The following is a 12338-nucleotide window of genomic DNA, read 5'->3' on the forward strand; positions in this document are numbered from 1 at the left end:
CTACTATTATTCTGACATTTCACATTCTTAAAGTGGTGATCCTAACTGACCTAAGACAGGGAATTTTTACTAGGATTAAATGTCAAGAGTTGTGAAACTGAGTGTAAATGTATTTGGCTAAGGTGTATGTAATCTTCCGACTTCAACTGTATATCATTCCACTTTCATTTTATGTATGACTGCAGTAAGTCCGTGAGTTGTAGTCAATCTCCAAACCCACCATGTGGTACTATTATGAACCGAGGTCCCATGTGAGAGAATTAGGGTCCTCTCTCTCATCCATGGTGCCATGTGACAGTGGTGTAGTCTGCATGGCCATGGGTTTAGAACCAGTGACTCCACTTAGTTGTGACCCCCCCCTGACCCCTCCTCTACCTATAAAAGGGTGAACTGTGAAAATGTATCTGGTTTTATATATGGACTGCGAGACCAGGGGGAATAAAATGCAGCCTATGATTAATATGCATCAAATAATGCCACTTATGCTCTCTCCATCCCTTGTTATCCCACCCCCTTTTTTGTCCATTGTCCCCATACCACCTCCATGCGTACTGCTAGCTACTCTTCTTCCCACACTGGCCCAGACACTTCCTTTCGATCCAGTTCAACGCTCCAATCCGTCTCCCCCTCCAGTTTCATTCTCTAGTAATCATTAACTTTTTATCTGATGATGGTGTGAAAATGGTCGAGGCTATTTGAGTATCAAATCAAATTGTATTAGTCACATGCCCCGAATACAACAGGTGTACATTGAAATGCTTACTTACGAGCCCCTAAACAACAATGCAGTTTATAAAAAATATACGGAAAAGAATAAGAAATAAAACTAACAAGTAGTTAAAGAGCAGCAGTAAAATAACCAGGGGGGTACCGGTACAGAGTCAATGTGCGGGGGCACTGGTTAGTTGAGGTAATATGTACATATAGGTAGAGTTATTAAAGTGACTATGCATAGATGATAACAACAGAGTAGCAGCGGTCTAAAAGGGGGAAGGGGGGGGTGCAATGCAAATAGTCTGGGTAGCCATTTGATTAGCTGTTCAGGACTCTTATGGCTTGGGGGTAGAAGCTGTTTAGAAGCCTCTTGGACCATGACTTGGCTCTCCGGTACRGCTTGCCGTGCGGTAGCAGAGAGAACAGTCTATGACTAGGGTGGCTGGAGTCTTTGACAATTTTTAGGGCCTTCTTCTGTCTCCTGAGGGGGAATAGGTTTTGTTGTGCCCTATTCACAACTGTCTTGGTGTTCTTGGACCATGTTAGTTTGTTGGTGATGTGGACACCAAGGAACTTGAAGCTTTCAACCTGCTTGGCTGCCACCCTGTCGACGAGAATGGGGGTGTGCTCGGTCCACTTTGTCCTGTAGTCCACAATCATCTCCTTTGTCTTGATCACGTTGAGGGAGAGGTTGTTGTTTTGGCACCTTACGGTCAGGTCTCTGACGACCTCCCTATAGGCTGTCTCGTCGTTGTCGGTGATCAGGCCTACCACTGTTGTCATCGGCAAACTTAATGATGGTGTTGGAGGCGTGCTTGGCCGTGCAGTCATAAGTGAACAGGGAGTACAGGACGGGACTGAGCATGCAGCCCTGAGGGGCCRCCGTGTTGAGGATCAGAGTGGCGGATGTGTTGTTACCTATCCTTCCCACCTGGGGGCGGCCGTCAGGAAGTCCAGGATCCAGTTGCAGAGGTAAGTGTTTAGTCCCAGGGTCCTTTAGCAGGGTCCTTTAGGATCTGTTGGTGCGGTATTGCAAGCCCTGCCACATCCGACGAGCGTCGGGGCCGGGGTAGTTCGATCCGATCTTTGTCCTGTATTGAAGKTTTACCTGTTTGATGGTTCGTTGTAGGGCATTGCAGGATTTCTCATAAGCTTCCGGGTTAGTGTCCCGCTCCTTGAAAGCGTCAGCTCTACCCTTTTAGCTCAGTGCGGATGTTGCCTGTAATCTATGGCTTCTGGTTGGGGTATGTACATACGATCACTGTGGGGACGACGTCATCGATGCACTTATTGATGAAGCCAATGACTGATGTGGTGTACTCCTCAATGCCATCGGAGGAATCCCGGAACATATTCCTGTCTGTGCTAGCAAAACAGTCCTGTTGCTTAGCATCTGCTTCATCTGACTACTTTTTTATTGAACTAGTCACTGGTGCTTCCTGCTTTAATTTTTGCTTGTAAGCAGGAATCAGGAGGATAGAATTATGGTCAGATTTGCCAAATTGAGGGGAAGGGAGAGCTTTGTACGTGTCTCTGTGTGTGGAGTAAAGGTGGTCTAGAATTTTTTTCCCTCTGGRTGCACATTTAACATGCTGATAGAAATTAGGTAAAACTGATTYAAGTTTCCCTCCATTAAAGTCCCCGGTTACTAGGAGCGCCGCCTCTGGGTGAGCGTTTTCTTGTTTGCTTTTGGCGGAATACAGCTCATTCAATGCTGTGTTAGTGCCAGCCTCAGTCTGTGGCGGTATGTAAACAGCWACGAAAAATACAGATAAACTCTCTAGGTAAATAGTGTGGTCTATAGCTTATCATGAGATACTCTACCTCAGGTGAGCAATAGCTCGAGACTTCTTTAGATATCGTGCACCAGCTGATATTTACAAAAATASATAATCCGCCGCCCCTTGTCTTACCAGTCTGGGCTTCAACTGCTTTTAGTCATTAACTAGCTAACTACGGTGCTAGTCTAGATACTGTAGTTTGTAATGTTTGCCACGTATGATTCTAAGTGTGATTTTCCAACGATGATTTATCAGAGTTTCTAAACCCTGAAATTATTCGAAATGTTTAGCTTATTGAGTGCCATCTGCTTTCAAATGTAACTAACATTTGTCATAAAACATTTAAGGGTTCGATCATGTACTATATTTATGGTGTATAGGCCTGGTACAAGTGAAATCCACTCTTTAAGATCCACTTTGTTTCAATCAGTCAAGTGCAGCCAGTGCACTACAGATGGTATCTTTAGTTATAGCTCCCCTCTTCTTCTGAGAATAGGTAGTTCGGTCTATATTTATTTTCCTCAATCTAGCAATCATCCGTCGTAGATAATTCTGCCATGAGGTTTTTGGGCATTGTAGACAATGATGCATGGAAATAGAGTAAGACGGTGGCTAATTAGAATTTTTTGGAATACAAAATGAAATAGGGTGAATAGAGCATAAAGGCAGATAACTTCCCAGATTAAACATAATCAAATTTAATGTGCAGTAGGGGCCCTTTTTAATTGGTAGGTTTTTCATTTAAAAGTCATTTATTTTCGTTGTTGATGGTTTTCCCACATATGCAGCTGACTATGTACAAAGCCTGCATGAGTCTAGGCCCCTTCTCCCCCCCTCTGACATGAGTCATGATGGGTCTGTCAGAAATGAATGGAACAAGTGCCCCTCTACATGTAATTTGCTCCAACACTTCAGTGACGTTATAAATGATGCTCTCTTAATGACTTAAATAAGAGCAGAGGGCAGATGGCGTACCATATGTAAAGTCCATCATACTGTAGTTCTGTATGGCTGCATTGTTGACCACATACCGTAGAGGCAAATTGCAACTGTGTGCAAGTACAAATTGTAACATTTAAGCCAACCAATCGAAGTTTGCCACATTACGAAGGGGGTAATTTCTTTCACTTTCGTGAACATTTTACTGTTGCTCAGCAAACTTGATGTATTCCTGTAAGAAGGGAAAGTGCAGCCTTGAAAGAGGTTTAGCCCATTACCATGGCGCAGCAGATAAAAACATTAAGCACTTAATCCCTCACACTGCAGTTTCAGTAATTTTTTTGATAAAATTGTGTCATGTAAGCGTAGCTAATTATGGCAAACTCGATCGGTTTTTAATCTACTTTGCTTTTTGAACACCTTGAAAGTAGAAGAAACACTCATTGTCTCTTGTCTTTATCATTCGTTTATTTTGCAGTCAAGTCAATACAGCAACTTGTTTTTGTCTCACAAGCCTGAGGCCTTTATCTCCATTTCAAATGAACTGTGAAAAAATGATTGCGGTTGCAGACAGTTGCAGTTTGTAAGTGGCATAGACTCTGACTTGGGGAGTGACATGCACACATTCTGCCACAGACAGAAAATGTGTCAATTGTGTAATAATTTGTGGCATTTTAATGTAGCATAAGGGCAGTTTCTATTGATGTTGCTGCCACTGGGTCAGTTACTACAGACATTTTACTATGTACTGACTGATGGAAGTTTGTTCTGAAATCAAATTAGAACCAGTAAATGCGTTTGCATATATGATTTAGGCCTATACCTCATCATTCATTAGGACCTTGCAATTGGCGATATTGCAGTATTATTAATGCATTTATCATATATTTTACAGCATTTTAYAGCAGTTCTTTGCCTCTTCGGTTTAGACATTCTTATGAATCGTATTTGTACTAGATTGCCCATTTTGGTATAACAGCGTACAGCGTACCCTCTTTTGATGATTATTAAATGGTTTTGTCTACTATAGTTTTTCACCAGCACCCTTTTGATTTGCCATTAGTCCCACACTGACATAAGTGCACCTGGTCAGGATTCCATTATCATCAGCCACGTTTATGTGCATCCTATTAACATACCACTCCAGGAAAGCGTCAACACAATGGACAAAAAAAAAAAAAGAAGCATTTACTCGTTTACTGAGAATGACTGGGCAGACAGGAAAAAGCGTGGTCCTGGACCACTGCTGTTATCCCTAATTTTGGATGACCGCTCAACAAAGGCTTGACCGAATTACAAAACGGTATAATAGAAAACACTTTTTTCCCCCCATAACCTAAGTACATATTATAGAAATGAAGTGACTCTTGCAGTTTTTTTTTGTTTTTGCTCAGCGAGATAAAGCTACATGATGACCTTCTCTGTTCMCTTCTCCTAGGTGCGGTTATTGGTGACGGTCAGTCAGCTGTGGCCAGTAACATCGCCAACACCACCTACCGCCTCCAGTGGTGGGACTTCACCAAGTTTGACCTACCTGAAATCAGCAACTGTGAGTGGTCCAACATGGTTGAACTTGTCGATTTGTTGGGYTGAAACAAGAAACTTAGGCCTACTCATACAGATCTGCCCTGCCTTTTTTCCATCTTTCATTCCTCTGTGGGGATTGTTTCAGATCCAAGCCTAGCACTGTCTGCTATTCTAGGATGCCTTCTCTCTCTCTCTCGCCTGCCGCTGGTCTTAATGGTGCGGTTCATTTCACAGTAGTCTCCCTGCAGGACCATGCTGAGTGCATTCTACTTTAGTATTTTGAGATTCAGTGGCTCTGTTTATCATCAGGCTCACATAGTGTCGTGGTCTGGTTATTACTCTGCTTCAGGCCAAGTTATTCCTGACGTCAGGACAGAGAACAGAGCCCCGCTGCTTAGAGCACCACCTCTAAATATAAAACCCACTGGGTTATTCTGCTCTAATCCATTCAGTGCCCAACCAAGCACTTTTTCTGGGTTTAGTTTTCTTTAAACATACTGTGTTTGACAAACTGTTCTTATAGAGGTTGTAATATGATATGTAATAGTGTCTATTTAAATAAAACATAATTATACCCAGTACCTACAATAGACATTGGGGAAGGACATTATCCTCAAACTACGCCATGACTTTTATAGAGGATTTKACATTTCTGTACGTACCTGAAGGTCAGTAACTTTTGAGTGTTTGGTCGTCCAAACTTGAGCAATGTGAAAAGATTGTTATTTTMGGGTTAATCAAATAAGAATCCAAGAAACTCATTCCAGAATATAGGAAGCAGAGGCCTATGGTATTCTCTAGACCAGGGATCAACAAACTTTAGCCATGGGATGTTTTTTATGAGAGCGAGAATAGTCAGAGGGCCAGAACATAATTACAAATAATTTGTAGACTGCAAATTGACCACAAGAAGCGCGAACGGATATTATATTTGACTAAATGGTAATAATAATTTCAAACCTTGCTTACACGATCACATATGCAGTGCCTTAAGAAAATATTCATACTAGAGGTCGACCGATTATGATTTTTCAACACCGATACAGATTATTGGAGGGCCAAAAAAAAGCAGATACCGATTAATCGGCCGATTATTATTATTTTTTTCTCTTTTTTTAAATATATATATTAAAAAAAAAAAAAAAAAATGTATTTATTATTATATATATATTTTTTATTTGTAATAATGACAATTACAACAATACTGAATGAGCACTTATTTCAACTTAATATAATACATCAATAATATCAATTTAGCCTCAAATAAATAATGAAACATGTTCAATTTGGTTTAAATAATGTAAAAACAAAGTGTTGGAATAGAAAGTAAAAGTGCAATATGTGCCATGTAAAAAAGCTAACTTAAGTTCCTTGCTCAGAACATGAGAACATATATTTTTATTCTGCACAGGCTTCTTTCTTTTCGTTCTGTCAATTAGGTTAGTATTGTAGAGTAAGTACAATGTTGTTCATCTATCCTCAGTTTTCTCCTATCACAGCCATTAATTCTCGAACTGTTTTAATGTCGCCATTGGCCTCATGGTGAAATCCCTGAGCGGTTTATTTAGGCTTGCCATAACAAAGGGGTTGAGTACTTATTGACTCAAGACATTTCAGCTTTTCATTTTCCAACAAACAATTTTTTTTGTAAAAATGTTAAAGAACATAATTCCATTTTGATATTATGGGGTATTGTGACAAAGGCCAGTAACAAAAAATATAAATGTAATACATTTTTAAATTCAGGCTGTAACACAACAAACTGTGGAAAAAGTCTAGGAGTGTGAATACCTTCTGAAGGCAAGTCTTTGAATGAATGTCCTTGAGTGGCCCAGCCAGAGCCCGGACTTYAACCCGATCGAACATCTCTGGAGAGAACTGAAAATAGCTGTGCGGCAACGCTCCCCATCCAACCTGACAGAGCGTGGAAGGAACTCCCCAAATACAGGTGTGGCATACCCAAAAATACTTCAGGCTGTAATCGCTGCCAAATGTGCTTCAACAAAATTAAAGGGTATGAATACTTCGGTACTTTTTTATTTTTTATTTATTTTTATATATATACGTTTTCAAAAATGTCTAAACCTGTTTTTGCTTTGTCGTTGGGGGGAAAACGATGTAATCCAGTTTAGAATAAGACTAACGTAACAAAATGTGGGAAAAGTCGAGGGGTCTGAATACTTTCCGAATGCACTGGATCTATCTCTTATGTGTGGGAATACTTTGGAATAAATTTCCTAAATTAAAATAACTTAGAGCTGATTTGCTGTTGTTCTTACTGTTTTTATGTCCAAAAAATCCAAATATTATATAATGTTTTGCTCAGAAAACCAAATAAAATCCCTGCCCTAGGCATTATTTTATTTTTTATTTTTTGCCCAGCAATGTACCTCAGGTTGGTGAGATGTGACTCACCCACTCCCAACAACGTGATTTTTAGCTCCACTGTGTGGGTTTGTATAGCGATATCGGAGGGCTTGCAACTCTTGTCTCCATTTACCAATGATTTGAATTGACAAAGTAAACAGTTTTGGTGTCTATGCTCGTTAATCAATATCTGGTGTTTTTGTTTGAGCATTTTGAGCCTGCAAAGCCTGTTACTGAGTCTTTATGTGGATGATTTATCAGATTCAGAGTGTTAAGTAGTCACGTACAGGGTTGCAGGTGTGATTGCAGGGTACAGTGAAAATATTAGAGTCCGAGCTCCAACATGCAGGACTAAATTAAATAAAATAATGAAAATGGTAATAAAAAAACAACAATAGAAATAGTGCTATATACATAACATTTGTAGGAGTGATGGATAAGTTAATGTCCATTGAGGTGGAAGCAGAGTAAAGACTCTGGAGGGGGTGGGGGGGAATTACTGTAAGGGGGTGCAGCATGATCATTGAGGGCGTGTAGGGACCAAGTGAAATAAAACCAATTATAATTAAATTATACTGCACTGTACATATTAGCAACAGTGATGAATGTCATTGGAGTTGGGGCAGAGTTAAAGTCAGTGGGGGGGTGAGGGGGGAAATATTCGTAGAGGGAGCAATAGGTAAGGTAACTGACTTGGGAGCGGGGGAGGAGAATGTTCATGGGGCAGTAGCGAGGGGGAAGGGTAGCTGACTAGTGGTAGCTATTCTGCAGCCCGATGGTCTGAGGGTAGAAACTATTTGCCAGTTTTCCGGTTTTTGCCATGATGCTCCTGTACTGCCTGCGTCTGAGTGATTTGAAGCGGGGAGAACAGGGTGTGGCTGGGGTCCCTAATGATCTTCTTGGCCTTCCTGTGACACCTGGTGTTATAGGGTTCCTGTAGGGCAGGCAGTGTGCACCCAATGGTGCTTTTGGCTGCACGTATCACCCTCTGAAGCGCCTTGCGGCCCACGGCAGTGGAGTTGCCATACCAGGCTGTGATGCAGCCCGAAAGTATACTCTCGATGGTGCTCCTGTAGAACACTGTGAGAGCCCTCGGGGACAGGCCGAATTTCTCCAGCATCCTGAGGTTGAAGYGTCGTTGTCGTGCCTTCTTCACCACGGTGTCCGTCTGGTTAGACCATTTTCAGCTTCTCTGAGATGTGTACGCCAAGAAATTTGAAGTTATTGACCGTCTCCACGGCAGCCCCATTGATGAAGATGGGGGCATGTCCAGCCTGGGTCCTCTTGAAGTCCACAGTCAGCTCATTTGTTTTGCTGGTGTTGAGGGAGAGGTTGTTTACCTGGCACCACGTCTTCAGGTGCCTACCACCTTCCTGRCGGCTGTCTCGTCGTTGTTGGTAATCAGGCCTACTATTGTTGTCGTCAGCGGACTTCATGATGCAATTGAAACTGAGAGGCCACGCAGTTGTGGGTATACAGGAGGGGACTGAGGACGAACCCTTTTGTTGAGAATCCATGTCAAAGAGGTCATGTTGCCTGTCTTCACCACCTGGGGGCGGCCTGTCAGGAAGTCCAGGACCCAGTTGCCTAGGGAGGAGCTCAGACCCAGGGCCGTGAGCCATGTAATGAACTTATAGGGCACTGTGGTATTGACATCTGATCTGAAAAGCTATTTTTAATACTGATACGTCATAGAACTCAAGCAAGGATGCCCTGAATTGAAGTCAACAGTTAAAACGTGTAAAAGTAAAACAATATTGAATTAATCTGACCTATGCATTTCTAATAATAGCTCAACACCTACAGTCCATTCGGAAAGTATTCACACCCTTTGACTTTTTACATATTTTGTTATGTTACAGCCTTATTCTATAATGGATTAAATTACTTTTTTATCAATCTACACACAATACCCCGTAATGACAAAACAAAAACAGTTTTAAAAAAATATATATACTTTTTTGCAAATGTATTAAAAATAAAACACCTTATTTACATAAGTATTCAGACCCTTTGCTATGGTACTCGAAATTGAGCTCAGGTACGTCCTGTTTCCATTGATCATCCTTGAGATGTTTCTACAACTTGATTGGTCCATCTGTGGTAAATTCAATTGATTGGACATGATCTGGAAAGGCACACACCTCTCTATATAAAGTTCCACAGTTGACAGGGCATGTCAGAGCAAAAACCAAGCCATGAGGTTTAAGGACTTGTCCGTAGGCACAGATCTGGGGAAGGGTACCAAAACATTTAAGCAGCATTATAGGTCCTTAAGAACATAGTGGCCTCCATTCTTAAATGGAAGACATTTTGAACCACCAAGACTCTTCCTAGAGCTGGCCCCTGGCCAAACTGAGCAAACGGGGGAGAAGGGCCTTGGTCAGGGAGGTGACCAAGAACCCGATGGTGAATCTGACAGAGCTCCAGAATTCCTCTGTGGAGATGGGAGAACCTTCCAGAAGGACAACCATCTCTGCAGCACTCCGCAAATCAGGCCTTTATGGTAGAGTGGCCAGACGGAAGGCACTCCTCAGTAAAAGGCACATGACAGCCCGCTTGAAGTTTGCCAAAAGGCACCTAAAGGACTCTCAGACCATGACAAACAAGATTCTCTGGTCTGATGAAACCAAGATTGAACTCTTTGGCCTGAATGCCACGCGTCACGTCTGGAGGAAAGGTTCACCTTCCAGTGACCCTAAGCACACAGCCGGGGCAATGCAGGAATGGCTTCGAGACTGGTCTCGGAATGTCCTTGAGGCCCAGCTGGAGCCCGAACTTGAACCGATCTCTGGAGAGACCTGAAAATAGCTGTGCAGCGACGTACGAAATCCAACCTGACAGAGATTGAGAGATTTGCAGAGAACAATGGGAGAAACTCCCCAAACACTGGTGTGCCAAGCTTATAGCGTCATACCCAAGAAGACTTGAGGCTGTAATCGCTGCCAAAGGTGCTTCAACAAAGTACTGAGTAAAGGGTCTGAATACTTCTGAGATTTCTTCTGAAAACAACAACTGAGATTTCAGTTGTTGTTTTTTTGTATTAGAAAAAATGTCTAAACCTGCTCTGCCATTATGGGGTAGTTTGTTTAGCTTGAGGATTTATTTTATTTTTAAAATACATTTTAGAATAAGGCTGTAATGTAACAACAAAATGTGGCAAAAGTGAATGGGTCTGAATACTTTCCGAATGCACTGTATATAATGGAAAAAGACAAGGTAAATKTCTGGAATGAATGTAAATAATAAATWAAAAAATWATGATAACTTTGCCTCCTGATAAGAACGCTAGCACAGCAGATGTTCCTCCTCTCTGTGAGAGTAAGTTGTGAACAGTGTGATGTGTATAGCTCTCCACTAAGCTCCACAGACAGACTTGGCTATGGGCCCTCTCCGGAATGCTGCTCATATATAATTGATGTGGGTGGTGCCTTTAACAATGAACTGTAACAGCTGTTTAGGAAAGAGGAAGAGATGTGTTATCCGGGGCGGGTGGGTGGGTGTGTGTGYAGTGGAGCATCTCAGCAATGATTAAAAGCAGAGGGTCTGAAATACAATCGGCAACAATGCAAATTACTCTCCCCATCGTGATCTTGAAGTTCATGCCAAATGCAGACTGACTGATATGCTAATGCACATATATTCAGCGAGACATATTGCAAAGAGAAAGCTTTGCAATTAAAAACAGTGTGGGATGTTTCAATTTAAAATCCTTTGTATTTGAACTTAACTCTACCATAATCTTATTTGTCATATGTGCCGAATACAACCTGTGTAGACCTTACAGTGAAATGCTTACTTACAAGCCGTTAACCAACAATGCAATGTTAAGAAAATACAACAACAAAAAATAAGATGAGAATAACAAGTAATTAAGGAGCAGCAGTAAATAACAATAGCGGGGCTATATACAGGGGGTACCGGTACAGAGTCAATGTGCGGGGACACTGGTGTCGAGGTAATTATGTACATGCAGGTAGAGTTATTAAAGTGACTATGCATAGATAATAACAGAGTAGCAGCAGCGTGGGGGGGTGTGCAAATAGTCTGGGTAGCCATTTCATTAGCTGTTCAGGACTCTTATGGCTTGGGGGTACAAGCTGTTTAGAAGCCTTTGGGACCTAGACTTGGCGCTCCGCTACCACTTGCAGTGCGGTAGCAGAGAGAACAGTCTATGACTAGGGTGGCTGGAGTCTTTGACAATTRTTAGGACCTTCCTCTGACACCGCCTGGTATAGAGGTCCTGGATGGCAGGAAGCTTGGCACCGGTGATGTACTGGGCCATACGCACTACCCTCTGTAGTGCCTTGCGGTCGGAGACCAAGCAGTTGCCATACCAGGCAGTGATGCAACCAGTCAGGATGCTCTTGATGGTGCAGCCGTAGAACCTTTTGAGGATCTGAGGACCCATGCCAAATCTTTTCAGTCTCATTTACATTACATTTAAGGGTTGCACGCATGGTGTATTGGTGGGAATGTTTGGCTCAATTGAGACTTAGTGGCCAAGCTGACAGCCATCTACGATAGGCTGTATGAGAGAGAAGCTCAAGGCACGTAATTGTCATCTGGTGGTCACTCGATGTTGCAGGATAAGAAGAGGCTGGGCACAGGCGCTTGAGGAGGGTCCGGTGAGGTGAACACAACAGAGGAGACGAGGGAGTGGAAAGAAGGGGCAGAGAGGAATGAGTCAAAGGTAGACGTGGGAGGTTAAAGTCACCCAGAACTGTGAGAGGTGAGCACTCCTCAGGAAAGGAACTTATCAGGGCGTCAAGCTCATTGATGAACTCTCCAAGGGAACTGGAGGGCGATAAATGATCCTGTCTCCTGAGGGGTATAGGTTTTGTCGTTCCCTCTTCACGACTATCTTGCTGAAATTGGACCATGTGAGTTTGCTGCTCCATTATAGCCCTGTCGATGAGAATGGGGGCTTGCTCGGTCCTCCTTTTCCTGTAGTCCACAATCCTTTGTCTTGATCACATTGAGGGAGAGGTTGTTGTCCTTGCACCACAT

General features: G+C 42.4%; 1 protein-coding gene across 3 annotated transcripts in view; it reads left to right on the plus strand.

Annotated features, from left to right (window-relative positions):
* Positions 1-12338, plus strand: part of LOC111974722 (activating molecule in BECN1-regulated autophagy protein 1A) — a 294670-nt gene that overhangs the window by 32739 nt on the left and 249593 nt on the right. For all 3 annotated transcript variants that reach the window (XR_011481056.1, XM_024002685.2, XM_024002686.2), the window contains exon 12: positions 4873-4983. Coding sequence is in view for 2 of the 3 variants with exons in the window: in XM_024002685.2 (XP_023858453.1) it covers positions 4873-4983 (111 nt within the window). In the remaining variant the exon portion in view is untranslated. The remainder of the gene's footprint in view (positions 1-4872; positions 4984-12338) is intronic.

Source organism: Salvelinus sp. IW2-2015, linkage group LG15, assembly GCF_002910315.2.
Source record: "Salvelinus sp. IW2-2015 linkage group LG15, ASM291031v2, whole genome shotgun sequence".
NCBI classification, from domain to species: Eukaryota; Metazoa; Chordata; class Actinopteri; order Salmoniformes; family Salmonidae; genus Salvelinus; species Salvelinus sp. IW2-2015.